Genomic DNA, 16,644 nt, shown 5'->3' on the forward strand with positions numbered 1-16,644 from the left:
GCAGGTGGACTCTCAACCACTGCGCCACCAGGGAAGCCCTATCTCATGATCTTTAACGCTATTGTAAACTTAATCTTTAAATTTACCTTTCCAACATTTCCAATATGGTAACAGACAGACATAGAGTAATTTTGTATATTGACCTTGTATCCTGTGACCTTGCTAAACTCCCTCATTAATCTTAGTAGCTTTTTGGTAAATTTTAAAGAATTTTCTATGTACACAACTGTATCATATGTAAATAAAGACAGTTTACTTCTTTCTTCCTAATCGCATGCCTTGCTTCTCTTTTTCTTCCCTTCTTGTACCAGCCAGAGCCACCAGCTCAGGGCTAAACAGGAGGGTGGACATCGTTGCCTTGTTTCCAACCTTGGGTGGAAAGCATTCTCTTTCACTGTTAAGGGTGATGCCTGCTGTAGGTTTTCCTGGGTGTTCTTTATCAGGTTGAGGAGGTCTCCTGAAAATTATTACCATAAACTGATGTTGAATTTTGTCAAATGTTCTTTAGTTTGTCTAAGGAAATTACCATATGATATTTCTTCTTTATTCTGTTGTCACGGAGAATTACATTTTTTGATTTTGAGTGGTTAAACAAACCTTGCATTCCTGAGATAAATCCCACTTGGTATGTTATATTCTTAATGTATCCTGGATCTGTTCTGCTAGGCCTTTGCTAAGCACATGATCTATAACGTACTCTATTATTTTGTAACGTCTGTAGGACATGTAGTGATGCACCCTCTCATGCCCGTTGTTGGTCATTGGCTTCTCCTTATTTTTTCCTTGATCAGTCTCGCTAGAGTCAGTTTTCTATCAATCAGAATTTCTATCAATTTTATAGATTATTACAAGGAAGCACCTTTTGGATTATTTTCCCCTGTTGCTTGACTGTTTTCTGTGTAACTGATTTCTGCTCTTTATCGTTTTCTTCCTTCCACTGATTCTGGGTTTAAGTGTTCTTTTTCCAGCTTCTTGAGGGGAAGATTAGATGACTGATTTGGGGCCTTTCATTTCTAACATAAACATACCATACATTTTAATGTTGTTTTCATTTTCATGCAGTTCAAAACATTTTAGTTTCCCTTGTGATTTTTTCTATGACCCACGGACTATTTCGGTGTCTGTTGGCTAATTTCCAAATACGTGGAGATTTTCCAGATATTTTTGTCATTAAATTCTGATTTAATTCTGAAGACCTTCCTGTAACATTTCTTCCACCACAGATCTGCTGGTGATGAATTCCCTCAGCTTTTATTTGTCTGAAAATGATTTTATTTCACCTTAGTTTAGTTTTGGGGGGCCATTTCACTGTACATACAATTCAAGGTTAACAGTGTCTTTTTTTTTTTACTGCTGCAAGAGTTCTGTTCCATTGTCTTGGAGCTTGTGTTGTTTCAGGCGAGAAATCTGCGGCTCTCTTATCTTTGCAACGCGCCTTTTCTCTCAGACTGCTTTTAAGGTGCTTCTTTGTCACTGGTTTTCCACTATTTGATTATGACGTGCCTTGAGTGGTTCTCTTCGCGTTCATGCTGCTGGGGGTTTAGCATCCTGAAAAATCCCCTTTGGTTGTTTTACAATATCTTTTTAGTTCTCATCACAATTCAGCTTGGCTAATTTTATTTATTGATTCAACATTCAACAAGTATGGAACACCTACTGTGTGCCTGGCATCATGATACAAGACAAAGATCCCTGTTTTCACGGAGCATATGTCCTGAGAGCAGAAGAGGAAAAAACCCAATAACCTAGTAATAAGATTACAAGCCTGTAATCTTGTGAGTGTGAGATAAAGCTGTAAGCGCTGTGAGACAAAGTACAGGAGGTTAAAGGGCAGGCAGGCTGGGCGGGGGGCGGGGTAAGGGGAGGCTTGTCACAGCAAGGGAGGCGACAGGCTGCAGGAGAAAGTGCTGGGGTGGGATGAACAGACTTCCTGGCACTGACGTGGCTGCAGGGATGAGGGGAGAGCAGGAGGGAGGAGGTGGGGCGGCCGGCACAGACCAGGAAGGCCCCGTGGGCTGATAAAGGCTTTTGCTTTGCTCTGGGATGGGAGCCACTGCAGGGGCGAAGGGGTGACATGATCTGACCTTAGCCTCTAGAGGGTCCCTCTGGCTGCTGCAAGGTGAATGCACCCTAGGGGTCTGAGGGCGGAGTGGGCAGAGGTGACTGCAGTGACCCACTGAGGGGGATGGTGGCAGGGACCTGCTGGTGGCTGTGGGTGACGGAAAGTGCTCGGATTCTGAATACGCTCTGAAAGTGGGCCTGTCTGGACTTCCAAGTCGGGTGAGAGGAAGAGGGGTCCAGGGGGACTCCAAGGTCATTGGCCCGAGCGAGTGGAAGGACAGACCACCATCCATCAGCTGACACCAGAGGGCGGTGGGCAGGTGGCTCAGGTGGTGCGGGCACAAGGCTGGACTGGGCCACACAAGCATCTTGGGCAACCTGGGTCGGGGCAGGGACAGCTCTTAGGAGTTGGGCCGCACAGGGCTGGGGAGGAGGGGAAAGAGTCGGGCCTCGTTTTGTCAGGAAACAGTTACCCTGTAGCCGCAGAAGGGAAACAGCTCTTGGTTGCTTGGAGCAAACCAGAGGCCTGAGGTCTGGGCACAGAGAGGGCGGGTGGCCACTTCCTCTCTCTTTTTTGTGTCGTTTTTTAAATTCATCTTTGTCTTTTTCCTTCTTTCTTTTCCTTTCTCTCAATAGCTACTTATTGAGATGTAATTCACATACCACAAGAACCACCCTTTCAAAATGTACAACTCAACGTTTTAATACAGTAAGGAGGTTGGGCAAGCACCACCTCTAATTCTAGGTCACGTCTGTCACCCCAAGAAAGAACCCCTGTGCCCATCTGCAGGCGCTTCCCTTCCCTTCCCTCTGCTGTGGGTTTGCCTCTTCTGGACATTTTGTCCAAGTGGCATCACACATTTGCTCTTTTTGACGGCCTCCTTTCACTCAGTGTCCTGTGTTTAAGGTCCCTCGTGTTGTGGCGTTTCAGCGCTTCAAGCCCTTTTGAGGCTGGAGACAGGCGTCTGGTCACCATCGGCCAGGGAGGGGCCCTGCCTGGGCTGTGCGCTAAGGACGCGGCGCCCGCGCTCAGGGGCGGGGGGCCTCTAGCGCCGTCACCCCCTTCGGCCCCCACCCCGGGTCGCGGCACATCCCAGCTGCCCCCTGACGCCCCTCTGTGCCGGCGCCGCGGCACCCAGAGCCCGAGTGAGGCGGCCAAGAGCTGGGGAGGCGGCGGCGCTGCGGAGGGAGGGCCGGGCGCCCGGGGCCGATAAGCGGGCGAGCGCCTCCCGAGGGCCTGGCTGCGGCGGGGCTCCGAAAACGCAGGGGCCGCCGGGTAGGGCGGCTGGGGTGCGGGGCCACCCGGCTGGGGGTGTCACCTGGCACCTGGGGTCCCCGGCCGCGTGAGGACCCAACGCCCAGCCCGGGGTGTCCCCGCCACCGGGACGTTCGGCAACCGAGAGGGCGGGAGACGAACCAGGGAGGGTCTCCCGGGGAGGGTACCCCGGACACGGCTCCCAGCGCTGCCATCGGACCCGGGAAGTGTAGCCGCCCAGGCGAGGCTAGTGCCGACAGCGGGGGCGCCACTCCTCGGGGAGGGTTGGGGGTCATCTGCCGAGGCCCCCAGCCCCGGGGAGCCCGCGCCCCCTCCCGGGTCCTCCGAGTGGCGTCTGGGGAAGGATCTCCGGCGCTCCCGGAGAAACGCGCAGCGGCGCCCACCCGGGCGTCCCGTCGCAGGGGCGGGGCCGGGCCGGGGGACAGCAGTCCTCCCGGCGGCGACGCCGTGAACGCCAAGCTCGCACCCCTCAGCCCGGCCCCGCCCCGTCCCCCGCGCACGCGGCTCCTTTAAGAACTTGCTGCGCCCGCCCGCCTCCTTTTTCTCGCGCGTCGCCCTCCCAGGCCGCCCCGCCCCTGCCGGGAGCGCGCCTGCGTCACCGCGTAGACCTCGGCCCTGACCCCACGTCCGCGCCTCGGAGGTCAGGGCGAGCCATTGCTTGCCGAGCTCGGCGGCGCGTGACAGGAGGTGGGCGGGGCCTCATCCGGAAGGGGCGGGCTAATTTGAGAGCAGCCGCGTCGCGGCGTAGACGCTATCGTGGCCGGGCTGACCTTCGCCCCCGCGCCGCCCGGGCCAGGGCGAGCCAATGACTGTTGCGATCTGGGGCATGTGACAGGGGGCGGGCCCTTCGCCGGAAGGGTGAGGTGAGGCTAGCGGCCGGGTCGCGCGGTAGGTATCGCGGTCCTGTGCCGCCGGGCAGGGGCGACGGGGCGGGGGCGGGGCGCCGGAGGGCGAGCCCTCTCTCGGGGACGTCCCCTGTGTCCCCCCCGTGATGCCCCTACTGCACCCCTCCCCGGACGCCCCCTCAGTCCGGCCGCTCGCCGGACTTCAGGACGGGGGCGGAGTCGGCCCTGACAGGGCCGGGGGCAGCCGGGTGCTGGCGTGTGCTCGGGAGAGCGGCTCCCGCCCCGGCCGCCGAGGATCGGCGACGATAAACGTTACTGTTGGCGGGCGCGACGGGAGAGGCTGCGCCCACGTTCCCGGCCCTTCTTTCCACTGGTGAAGCCGAGCCCTGCAGCCAGCCAGGCGTCCTCGGCGCCCCAGGCTCAGGGCGACCCCGGCCCCTTCCTTCCTGCGCAAGTGCTGCGCGGGCGCCCCGGCCTCCTCCGCACCCGGCCTCCGGGCGGCTCTCCGCGCGCAGGTCGAGTCGCAGCAGCTCGCTCCGGGTGTAGAGGCCGCCTTGTGGCCTTCGGATGGATAGTCGTGTTGGCGAGGAAAGAGGGGCGGCGGCGGTCCCGTGGGAAAGCTAATTTAACTAAGTGCAACTTAGACCGTTCTGATCCTTGCCTTACCGCAGTGCGTGGCCAGCGGCGGAGAACAGCCGGGGCTGCAGCCTCTGCCGCGCTGGGGGGGTCGGACCGTAGACCTCCAGAGCTCACGTGCTGTTGTTACTCTTTTCCTAATTTCCACCAAAAAGGTCTTGTTGGTCTGATTTGGAACGTCTCCTTGAATTGTTGTATTTCAGCATCGGGGGTCACCTCTCAGAGGCCAGGGAGCGAGGACTCAGCCTTGCGCCCACACCCCGATGCCCAGCACACAGTGCAGCCCAGCAAGCACTTGCCGATGAAACCCAGGGCCCTGAAGTACTAGGTGGTCATTTAGCATGTCTGCGTTCCAGGTTTCTACGTATGGATCAGAAACTTTCAGAGTTGGTGGAAGAGCTCACAACTTCAGGAGAGCCCCAAGTGAATCCCGAGAAAATGAAGGAGCTGAAGAAAATTTGCAGGTACGTCATAAGCGTTCACGTTTTAGGTGACGGCTGTCTCAGCAAGCCCGTGACAGCCCTGGGAGATTGTGGGGCTCCCCCGGGGTCCGCCCTCCCCTGCCTGTCCCCACGATCGACCCTTTGCCAGGAGAGAACTAGTAAAGGGACACGCCCGGGACGTCTCCCCAGGGCCCTGCAGCGCCTGGTCGTGTTCTGGGTAGCGGTCCCAGGTGGGCCTGTGTGGCATGCGGGAGAACACAGGGCTGTGGTTGGTGTCTGTTCACTCCCGTGTGTGTGTGTGTGTGTGTGTGTGTGTGTCTGTCCTTGAGCGCCCGTGTGTGACTTATGGATTAGTTACTGTTGGAACAAAGGATGGGAGGAAGGTTAGAGGTCATAGCAGGCGGGCTCTGCAGGACCTGTTTTTCAACACCACCCCTTCTTTTCTCCCACTGCCGAGGGCCTCTCAGATGCTGGGAACTAAGCCGAGGGGATTTACTGATCGTTCTTATCCTGTGCTTACAAAGCAGGGAAACTTAAGTGATCCTGTTAGTGATTTACGTTTTGATAGAAAATAGTGGCTCAGGTCAGGTTTTGCCGCACGCCCCAGAATCCCCCCAAACAGCAGGGTGTGTGCAGGGGCGGGGATAGCCGGTAGGAGGAGCAACGAGGGGTCAGGGTGTGCGCCGGCCTGCCAGGGCGGCTCCCAGAGGCCCACAGAGCTTTCTGGGGGTGCTGGGACGTGTGGTCTCCCCTTGGGGTGGGGTCTCTGCTACGCGAGTGCAGGGCCGGCAGGCCTCTACCGGCGGGCCGGCCGGGCGGGGAGTCTTTCAGGCTCCGCAGGCGGTCAGGTCTGCTGTGGGCACTGGGCTGTGGACAGGCGGTCAGCCGCTGAATGAATGAATGGGCCTGGCTGGGTCCCAATAAAACTGGGCACCCACGCTGAATCTCACACGTCAGGAAGTGTTACTCTTTTGACTTGTCTTAACCAAAAGAAAGGAAAAACTGTCCTTGACTTGCGGGCTGTGCAGAAATAGGCAGGGGCTGGGTTTGGCCCGTGGGCGGTAGTTTGTCCACTTTGCTCTGGAGGAAGGGCAGAGGCCTGTGGGAGGGCCCGCGTCCCTGCCACCTGTGGGTGCGTCAGGCGCCTGGTGAGGAGGGCTGTGTCCTCAGGTCTTCAGAGGAGCAGCTTGGCCGCACCTACCACCTGCTGATGGCCCAGCTGAGCCAGGAGCACGCCGAGGTCCGCCTCTCCGCTTTCCAGGTCCTGGACCAGCTCTTTGCCAGGTCTCACCATTTCAGGATGCTAGTCGTTTCCAACTTCCAGGAGTTCCTGGAGCTCACACTGGGCACCGACCATGAGCGGCCCCTGCCGCCGCCCAGAGAGGTGGCACAGAAGCTGAGGCAGGCCGCCACCCGGGCCATCCGCGGCTGGAACGAGAAGTATGGTACAGCCTATAAGAAGCTGGCCCTGGGCTTCCACTTCTTAACGCACAACAAACAGGTAGGCAGGCCCCAAGCTGCACTGCCCCTCCCCGCGGGGAGACCTGCCTGGCCCCCGGGGGTACTGAAGGGGGTGGGCCTCAGGGGCTCCCAAGACAGGAGGAGCAGCTTTAGGGGAAGAGCCGCAGCTTGTCCCCACGTGTAGGTGGTGCTGAGCCTTTGGACCTGGTTTCTAGGAAAGATGAAAAGAGGAGGGAGATTCAGCTGCTCAGACGCAGCCCTTTTCTGTGCTGGGCTCTGCGCTCGGGCTGTCCCCTGCTTTCACTGTGAGTTGCTCCCTGGGCTGCCACAGGCTCTGGCCAGCCCGGTGGATGGTACCTACCAGTACCAGTAGTGCCAGCCTCCCCCACGTGCCCGTGCTCCTGGCCTGTGGCTGCTGCCTTTCCTGCCGCTCCCTAGGGGTCCACTCGAGTGTTGCTCTCAGGCCCCTCGGTCCAGCCAGTAGCCTTCCTTCCCACTAATTGGAGCGAGCTTGCTGCCTGCCTGCCTGCAGCACACGTGGGGATGGAAGTCTTTTACGTCTTATTTTACTAGGAGACGCCGCTGGTTGTGTTCTTACCGGGGGTTAAACATCGCAGCTGAGCGTGTTGCTGTGTGTGTTAAAACAGCACGTGTGAACTTGAGACCAGTAGAGCTCATGGCTGTAGCTGGCGAGGCTCCGGCTTCCCTTACGCCAGTTTTTGTTTTTTTGATTTTAGTTATTTTATGTATTCATTTTTAGCTGTGTTGGGTCTTCATTGTCGCGCGCGGGCTTTTCTCTAGTTGGGGCGAGTGGGGGCTACTCTTTGTTGCGGTGCGTGGGCTTCTCGCTGCGGTGGCTTCTCTTGCTGCAGACCACGGGCTCTAGGCTTGCAGGCTTCGGTAGTTGTAGCATGCGGGCTCAGCAGTTGTGGCCTTGTGAGCTCTAGAGCACAGGCTCAGTAGTTGTGACGCACAGGCTTAGTTACTCTGCGGCACATGGGATCCTCCCAGACCAGGGCTCGAACCCGTGTGCCCTGCATTGGCAGGCAGATTCTTAACGTATGCGCCACCAGGGAAGCCCCCTTAGGCCTGTTTTTGATTCTTGTTTTACCTGGGTTCACGATGGTCAGATCTGATCTTTACCTCAACCTTTCAGGTAGATTTCCAAGATGTGGACGCTAGGACTCTGGCGGAGAGAAAGCGAGCAGAAGAGAAACAGAAGCGCTTGGACAGAATCTACAAGGAGAGGTCTGAGCAGGCCGCGCGGGAGATGGAAGGTGAGCTGTGGGGAACGGGGGTGCCCCAGCGCCCACCGGCTGCACCTTCCCAGGCAGAGCTCGGGTCTCCGCCCAGCTCTCTGTTCTCCCATCCCAGGGCCTGGTCCCCAACGGAGGGGCGGGGGGAGAGGCAAGTGGGCAGGCTGGCTGGGCGGAGCTGGCTCAGGTTGAGGGCTGGGGGAGGCACTCAGCCGCAGACCCCAGCCCTCCCCTCTGGAGGCCAGGCAGCAGGAGGCACCCTGCAGGCCATCCACGCCTCCCCCGCGGCCCCGGCGGCAGTGCTTGAGATGTGCACCCCGCGGTGGTCTGCGCACCCCATGCGTTTGACGCTCCCCCACCCCCCAGCCGTGGTCTTGCCGGCCTCCTCCCCAGATCCCCACCATTGGCCAGCCCTTCCCATGAAGGGCAGCCAGGGTGGGAGCACCTGGGGAGGAGGCCTGGCATCAGGATAGCCGCAGAGCCAGGGAGAGGTGGTCGGCCTGGGGGGAGATGCCGGGAGGGTGGGGGGCGGCCAGAGCGGGACGGTGGCGGTGTGCCCCCTCGCCTGGCTGCTCTCTTCCAGAAGTACTGCCCACAGAGGCTCTCGCTGGGTGTCCATAGATGCCGCCGGGTGCCGTCGCAGCATGAGTCGGGACTGAGGGTGGTACCCAGGACGTCCTGAAGGACGGCCTTGCCGTGGCCGGCCGGGTGCTCTCTGGAGCAGGGCGCCTGCCTGCCTCTGTGGAGGAAGTGGGGGACGGGGCGGGCGGCTGGTTGCATCCCCACCCTCGACGGCCAAGTCCTGATGGGACCCAGCGAGCCCCGTCTCGTCCTCCCAGAAATGTCCGGGGAGATCCGGAGCTGCCTCATGGAGCTGGAGAGCTGCTTCCGACTGCTGGTGCCCTTTGACCTTGACCCGACCCCGGGGGCTGCCTGGCCCGCCATGGCCGAGGAGGGTGGCAGGGACGAGGAACAGCCCTGCTGCAGCAAGACCCTGGCCGCCTGCACCCGCCGCCCGGGAGCCGCGGGTGCGGAGGGCCCGCCCGCGGAGGACAGGGACGAGGACAGCGACCCCGAAGGGTTTGTGCGGCACCACGGGCTGGGCTCCCGCGAGTACACGCTCGAGGTGGAGCTGTCCTCAGGTGCGGGCACATCCCAGAGCTTGGGGTTCCCGAGCTGTGGGGGCAGGGGTGACTTAGGCTTGTGGGTCCTCATTGCGACACGCAGGCCCAGCGGTGAGGGTGGGCCTGATGAGCCAGTGATGGGGCGCCCCTGCGGAGGGGTCGGAGGGTGGCTGGGAGAAAGAAGTCATTGAGAAACAGCTTGTCACCATGTTTGTGACGACACAGGTGGTGACAGGCTGGCCTCACGTGGCTCCTGCTTTCCAGCCAACGGTGGGGCAGGGGCACTGACCCCCCGTCCAACCCCATGTGGCCCAGGCCCCTCGGGCGGGGCTGGAGGACAGCCGGGCTGCAGGAAGAGCCCTGCAAGCCCCAAGGAACCGACACCCTCTAGCCGGGGTCATGGAGGCAGGGGCGTGCTGGAGGTTGGGGTGCCTGGCTGAGGCTTGCGAGCGTGGCAGAGCTCAGAGGGAGGACCCTGGAGCCCAGGGGCGGGTGCGGCCTCCATCCCGCAAGTAGTGCGGGGAGGGTCTCCTGACGGCCTGGCGCGGAAGGAGGCGTTGGGGTCAGGCTAAATCCATCGTGGCCGAGATCACAAGGCAGTGAGTCTCCTTAGGGAGTCAGGTTTGGGGTCCCGGGTGATGTGTGGCTGGGGCAGGGTGGGTGGCAGTGCGGGTGGCCCGTCTGGGGTGCCCGGTGACCTGCCCGGACGGTGGTCCCTCTGATGACCTGTGTGCTTGCTGCAGACAGCCTGAAGGTGCACGAGGATGAGGACAACCTGGTCATCATCCACGTGGTCCGGGACACGCTCAGGCTCATCCAGAACAAGTTCCTGCCAGCCGTGTGCTCCTGGGTCCAGGTGGGCCAGGCGTGTGGGCAGAGGGTGCCAGGGCGAGCCCGGGGGAGGGAGGGAGGGTGCCCAGCCTGCTGAGCGCTTCCCCGTCCTCGCAGCTGTTCACCCGCGCAGGGACGCGTGGCAGGCACTTGGAGGGTGCTATCGACCTGAAGGCCGAGCTGGAAACCGCTCTGAGGAGATCTCGGGAGCTGGATGTCATGCCTGAGGAGGGCTGCAGGCGGGAGGTGAGTGCCGCCGGCCCGTCTGCCCGAGAGGACAGCCAGGGGACCTTCTTCTGATACCAGCTCGGCCTCCTAAGCAAGCAGGCGTCCCTGGGGCCCCAGCGTTGTTCCTTCTCTTCCTCCCTGGGAACCGACTTCCCCGAGCGGGAGCCCTGGACTGAGCACCAGAGGCCACAGCCAGGCCCTCGCCACACGTGGAGGGACTGGGACCGGGTCTTGGCAGAAGGGCGAGGGAGGTGGGCTGGGCAGCGGGCGGAAGGCTCTAGTTGGGGAGGGGGCTCCCAGGGCCCAGGCAGGGATGTGTGGGAGGCGGCCTCGCTGAGACTAGGCTGCCACCTGGCCCGAGCACCTAGTAGGCCCCTTCCCGTGAACTCGGTAGCAACTTCCAGCCTTGGGTTTTTCTCCCGTCTGTGCACTGGAGCCGAGGGTGGTTGCAGGACACGGAAAACCTGGGTGTCTCTTATGCGCAGAGCGGTGTCCCAGCCTAGGGCGGCCAAGTGGGGTGGACGTGGGGACTGGTGCCCGGTTTTGGGAGGGTGCTCAAGGCCCACCATCTGCTGGGCATACGGCGCCGCCTCCCAGGTGCCACGTGGTTCGGGAGCAGGGAGGTGATCTTCGATGGCTGTGTCCCAGCAAGGCTTGTGGGGCGGGGGCAGGCGTGTGGCCCTGGTCCAGGGGCCCTGGGGACTGGGCAGGGGTAAAACCACCTGCTCCCGGACACCAGGCCCCTGTGCGGTGACCCCGAGCCTCAGAGGTGGTGGCGTCCAGGGCCCCTCCCATGGGCTTGCACCAGGAGCTGGACCTTCATGCCTGAAAGGGACCAAGAGAGCTGGGTCCTCTGAGGGTGTTCCAGGGGGCCGTGGGGGGTGGGGAGCCGCTACAGCTGGAGGGTGTGTGTGGGGGGAGGTGCAGCCACAGCTGGACGTCGTCAGCGATCGGAGCCAAGAAGCCTCTGGTGAGAACCAAGGAGGAAACAGGCAGCAGGGTGCACTGCGCCCCAGGGACACCCAGAGCCCGAACCCCACAGGGTTGAGCTGTGGCACCTGAAGGGGAAGGAGGGAGGGGGCAGGGGCAGGTCCCTCTCCCGTTTCCTGAGGAAGCCCTGGGGTGGGGAGAGCGCTGTTCCTTGCTGAGGAAAAGGTCAAGTTTGAAGCCTCTCAAACTTAGAGGGGAGAGTGGCCAGCACCCTGGGCCTTGGTGCCTCATCCTTGCCCCCAGGGGCCCGCGGGGATGGGCCCTGCAAGAGTTTCTGAGAGTTTCTGCGTCGTCTGCCCTCCTCTTTGTGGGTGTGCAGCCCCCCGGGACCGGCAGAGGGCGATCTTGACCTTCTCCCGAGACACGAGGGCACGAGGCCTGGTGGTCAGCTGGGGGCCTGGCCCTGCTTCCGTGGACGCTAGGGCTCTGCTCGGTGTATAACTGAACAGGAAATAAGTTAGTTCTGTGAATTTTGACCGAGATACTTGTTTCACGATGAGAAAGGGTGTTTTCTGGGCCCGGGGGAGGAATTGGTCTGGTCTGTGCATCCTCTCAGGTCTGGGGCGGGCGTGTTTATGAGCCTCAGCGGACTCCTGGCGCGGTGTCAGGGTGGAAGGCCGGGCTGAGAGCAGTGAGGGGTGTGGGGATCAGGGGTTGACACCGTGTGCCCCCTTCACAGGCACCTGAGGCCGGCCTGTCTTGCTCGCAGGCCGCCTTTCCCTCGCTGTGTCTGGCGGGGCTGGGGCAGCTCCCCCCTTTCCGAGCAGCAGGCATCCTGGAGCAGCCAGGGCTTTGGGGGAGAGCCTCAAGGAGAGACCAGGCAGCACGGGCCGGCCAGATTCGGAGCCCAGAACTGGTAGCAGAACCTTCCGGATGTCTTGACGTGGCTCCCTCGAGGGCCACTAGGTGAGGCCAGCTGCTGGGAGCGAGCCCTGAACGGCCCACTGCGTCTGGTTCCAGCTGGAACATCAACGCATCCTTGACGGTGGCCAGGCAGCCCCGAAGCCCGGGAGGCACATGGCGGCACGGTCAGGTCAGAGTGCAGTCTGTGCAGGGAGGCGGCTGAGGGCACGAGCTGGGGTGGCCGGGCTCTGTCGGGGTGGGCGCGTGGTCGGGTGTGGGAGTGGCGCTGCCTTGTCAGGCTCCTCCAGGAGTTGATTCCAGAGGCCCTGAATCCTTGGAGAGCGTGCTGGCTGGTTCACTAGCAGTGGCGCGGGCTTGTTGATGGGGTGATTGGGGCTGGGCCGCTGAGTGGCAGCGCCCACTCGCTTGGGCAGCCTGCTTCCCAGAATAGGCAGGCCGCGGTATCTGCACACCTGCGCCCGCGCCGCGCGGCCCAGTGGCGATTAGAATCACGGCCCAGTCTTTCTCGCTCGCTCGTTTTCACGTAAAATGTCCGGGGCTTAAATCCTTTGCCTGGTGTTTACCCACTTAGCATGCGCTGAGCTGGGAGCGTGTAGTTAAATATTCGAGAATTTTAACAAACGTGGAAGAGACCGAAGCTGATGTGAAGGTCGTGCTGAAGCTTAGGCGATGGCTTCGACCGTGGAAAGTGTGCGTCATGCAAGGGCTTCTCCTGGGCAGCCTAACTGCAGCCAGGCCAAGGGCCTTTTTTTCAGATTTCCTGTTTCAGTCTATGTGTTGCTGTATTGTTTTCCTTTTGACGGAGACGTTCTGTCTTTAAAGAATACTTAAGCCAGCTTAAATACGTTTAACCGTTTGTCTTATAGAGTATCTGTTCCAGTTCCTTGTGGAAGCGGGCCGGGGATAAATCTTAACTAGATCGATATGGAGCATCATTTGGTAGATTTAGTTTCCAGTTCTGCTGCTAGAGGAGAGGTCTAATAATCCGTGGCTGCTACATCTGTTAAACTGATAAAAATCCTTTGAAAACTTTTAAATTGCCTGCTGTTTAACTATGTAGCTACGATCACCACTTAACTCTGTATTGTGTAATTAACAAAATATTAATCATCCCCCAACCAGTAAGTCAGGAAAAAATAATTCCAAGTAGCAGTCTGTTTAAGCTGTGGACAGTGTGGGTGTCTGCTCAGTTGTCGGGTTCCTCGCTTCCACGGCTGGAATGCCCGCGCGGATGCTCTCGTTCTCACCCATTGGTGGTCTGAGGTGGCAGCCACAGGCTTTTAACTCAGACACACTCCCTCATCGCAAAAGTGGAGATCGCTCCTCTTAACTCTGGGTGAGGTTTTCTTCCTGTTGGTCACCCAGGCGGGTGCGCGGGCCGAGGCCAGGCTGCTGTCACGGCTGTGCTGTGCGCTGGAGGCGAGGCGTTTCTCTCTGCTGCCAGAGCTGAGTGCTGGCTTCCTGTAGGTGAAAAGGAAGGAGCAGGGAACAAGGGGAGTGAAATGTTGACTGCGGGCGCCCCAGGGAAGCAAGGGAACTAAATCAGCTGGCAGTCAGGACCTTGTGTTCAGCAGGGCCAGTAAACAACCTTCCTGGTGACGCGCGCTCTCCATCACCACCGCGCCGAAGGCTGCTGTGTGAGGGCTGGAGCCGGGGGAGGGGGCTGCACACGTTCTCGCGAGGACGGGGACCAGGAGCGTGTTAGCTGCTGGGGGGTCAGGGGCCAGCCGTCTCCCCCACAGCCCCTGGGCCCTCCCTGCCCTGCAGCCCATCCTCCCCGGCACCCTCCAGGGTGGCCGCTCTCTTCCAAACACTTTTCACGTGTGGTCCCGTTAATTCCAAAGTCAGCCCTGTGAGGTCGATTCCATTTTCACCGTCCTCTCACGGATGGGAAGACTGAGTCTAGGCGGAGCCGCATGGATCTTCTGGCCAAGGCGAGGTGGCACAGCAAGCACCTCGCTCTTGCTAGGAGGTCGCGCTGAGGGAGGAGAGCGCCGCTTATCTGCATGCAGAACAGGCCCAGGCCACCTGGCCTCGGCTTGGAAATGGACGGCCAGGCATTTGGTGGCCTCCCTGCGCACCCCCGACAGGCTGGCTGAGGTGCTGGAGCAGCTCCCAGGGCTCGGCCGCATGGGAGCGGGTGAGAAAGGGACAGGCGGTCCGACTGGTGGCTCTCAGGCCCCCGTGCGGGGGGAGGTGAGCATGTGCTCCACGCCCCGTCCGCCTCCTGTTCCGCGGGCCCGTGGTGGTCACCGCGCGTCCTCTGCCCTCTGAGGTGCGTCCGGGCAGTGGAGATGCGCGTGAGATATTGGCCTGGCTGGGCAATTTGCACTGCGTCCAGGGAGGGCATTAGCATATAAATAGCAGATGTGATGACGGCCATCACAGCTGAGCACGTTTAATTTTTAGTTTATAAGATAGAATGGGGTTTTAAATGCGTTGCCATCAAGCCGCGGAGACAAATGCCGCTTGGAGCTCACTTGTCTGACGAGGCCTTACATCATTTTTTTTTAAAAAGGGAAACAGACACACATGAAACTGAACAAAAGTGATTTCTTGGGTGAAAAGTAATGGAGATGGCGCCCCGAGTTAATTAGATCGCACAAAATTTATTTAATGGTCCAGCTGTATCTCGGGTGTGCCTTGGGCGGGCAGACCTGGGAGGTAGCTCTTCCCATCCTTCTCAAGTAATTAGCAACCCGCTGCCCTACTTCTGTAAACAGATTACATTGTATATCTTAGCTGTTTTTATTGCTTGTTTAATTATGATCGGGGAGTCTCATTTTTCTAAACCCTTTTAACTGTGGGCGAGAATCAATTTGTGTGAAACCAGAGGAAAGCCCAGGGCGTCCTCCACACCTCCCTGCGGCCTTGGGAGGGTTCAGCTTGGGGCCTGGCCCTCACCCAGACGGTTGACCACAGGGCTCGGACCGCCTGCCCGGGCCTCCGAAGCCCTGGGGCTTGACCTGTTAGGGAGGGTGGGCGCTCCCCCGGGGGGGGGCCTGGCATGGCCTCCTGGCCCCCGGACGAGGGCGGGCTGCTTTCTCAAGCATGTCTGGTGGTCTTTCTTCCCGATTGGGAAGCTCAGCTCCCAGCAAACTGCTCTTGAGAACCACTGGCGAGTCTGGCCCCGTTTTGAAGGCCACCCACCCTCAACCGATTCCTCCCTAGGGCGTGACCTCCTCCTAGGATCGTCGGGCCTCCCCTCACCCCTGCTCTGCCCGTAGTGCCTCTACCCGCACCCAGTGTGGCGTCTGACCTGATATGTGACCTTTAGCCTTGAGGGGAGGTTGCCAGCGCGACTGCCTGGGACCCCTGGGCTGGCCCCTCGAGCACAGGTGGGTGCTTTCTCGTGGGCCTCGGTGTCTCCAGCCATGTGCTTTCCGGAGGCCTGGAGAGGACTGTCCAGCCTGCGGGCAGGGGGTCCCTTCCTCTGAACAGGCCCTTGGCCCCAGGTGTTCCGGCCGCAGGGATTGTGCCTTGGGACATCTGCACTGCTGTTCTCCCGTGAGGGTAGCGTGCCCAGAGCCGGACGCAGAAGGTCCCGCTGTGTGCTCAGGACAGCAGAGCCCAGCCCAGCCCGTATGAGCTAGAACTCGAGAATGGGTTCATTCAAGCTTGAGTTCAGTATCAGCAGCGAAGCCCCTGCTTCCTTCAGCAGGGCCGTGGTTTGAGGGTCACCCCAGCTGCTAAAGGGTTTAGGACGCGAGCGTGGCAGCGATGGCCAAGGTAGGTCTCGTATGAGGGCCCCGGGGCCGCTCACAGCAAAGCTGTGCCCGAGGATCTGGCCGGGGGCCCTAAGGAGGCAGCTCTTGAGGGCCAGACGGTCTTCCTGGGTGCGGTACGGCCTCATGGCCTCGTCAGTGAGACTTTGAGAACAGAGGGAGCCAGGGTTCAGTGTTTAATCATGGGGATAAACAACTTTAGTTGGGGAGAAAGAAGGTATAATTCCTAATAGTTAGCTAAGCAGCTAATTAGTTTTTAGGAAATGAAGATTTAATAAAAGTCCCAGGTGAAATTCAAGGGTGTGAGCAATAAGCATAATATTTTATGAAAATGAGCCCCATATTTAAAGTCTGGCACTATGTGTTATGCATTGTAGCACCCGGTCCACATCTACCTTTTAGAAAATTAAAACACATAAATTCTGTTTAGTGTTTGATACGCGCTGCACTAGCCGGGACCGTAATGCCCTAAAACCTTGGGCTGCTTTCCACCTTTCATAAATTCCTGGGTAGATTCTATACAAAAATAATTTTCAGGTCCGCGGCTCATTGTTATTCAAACGTGATTGATCGTCGTCATTTGCTCAGCTCTGGAGTTAAGTGCCCCTGTCATTTCCAAAGAGTATAATTGGGACGTTTCACAGGTCAGCGGCGGAGACAGGCTTCCCTTTTGATCAGTGTTAGACCGATAACAAAAATTACAGTTTCCAGTGATTAATGTGTCCGTGCTTCCCAGACGCACGCCGGCGGGCTGTGTCCAAGCTCAGTGCATTCGCATCAGATTAGGCCTCGCGGGCAGCTCCTCCGTGGATTCCGGGTCCGCGGGGCGTGGGGCGTCCCGGGCCTGGCAGCGCCAAGGGCAGCGGCCTGGCTGGCCTCGCGACCTGGGGGTCGGCGGGCCGGG

The 16,644-nt window shown here is 59.5% G+C and overlaps 1 protein-coding gene across 3 annotated transcripts in view; it reads left to right on the forward strand.

Moving 5' to 3' along the window:
• Positions 1 to 4,118: 4,118 nt before the first annotated feature.
• Positions 4,119 to 16,644, forward strand: part of UVSSA (UV stimulated scaffold protein A) — a 31,902-nt gene continuing 19,376 nt past the window's right edge. Inside the window, exons 1-7 of one of the 3 annotated variants that reach the window (XM_022554817.3) lie at positions 4,119 to 4,225; positions 5,175 to 5,282; positions 6,432 to 6,762; positions 7,879 to 7,999; positions 8,818 to 9,120; positions 9,846 to 9,958; positions 10,051 to 10,179. In XM_022554817.3, the coding sequence (XP_022410525.1) occupies positions 5,185 to 5,282; positions 6,432 to 6,762; positions 7,879 to 7,999; positions 8,818 to 9,120; positions 9,846 to 9,958; positions 10,051 to 10,179 (1,095 nt within the window). In that variant the 5' untranslated portion in view covers positions 4,119 to 4,225; positions 5,175 to 5,184. The other 2 variants (XM_022554818.3, XM_089911389.1) reach the window with 2 other exon arrangements.

This window comes from Delphinapterus leucas, chromosome 5 (assembly GCF_059928025.1).
Source record: "Delphinapterus leucas isolate spDelLeu-1000000601 "Yukka" chromosome 5, BTC_Dleu_Yukka2, whole genome shotgun sequence".
In the NCBI taxonomy this organism is placed as follows: domain Eukaryota; kingdom Metazoa; phylum Chordata; class Mammalia; order Artiodactyla; family Monodontidae; genus Delphinapterus; species Delphinapterus leucas.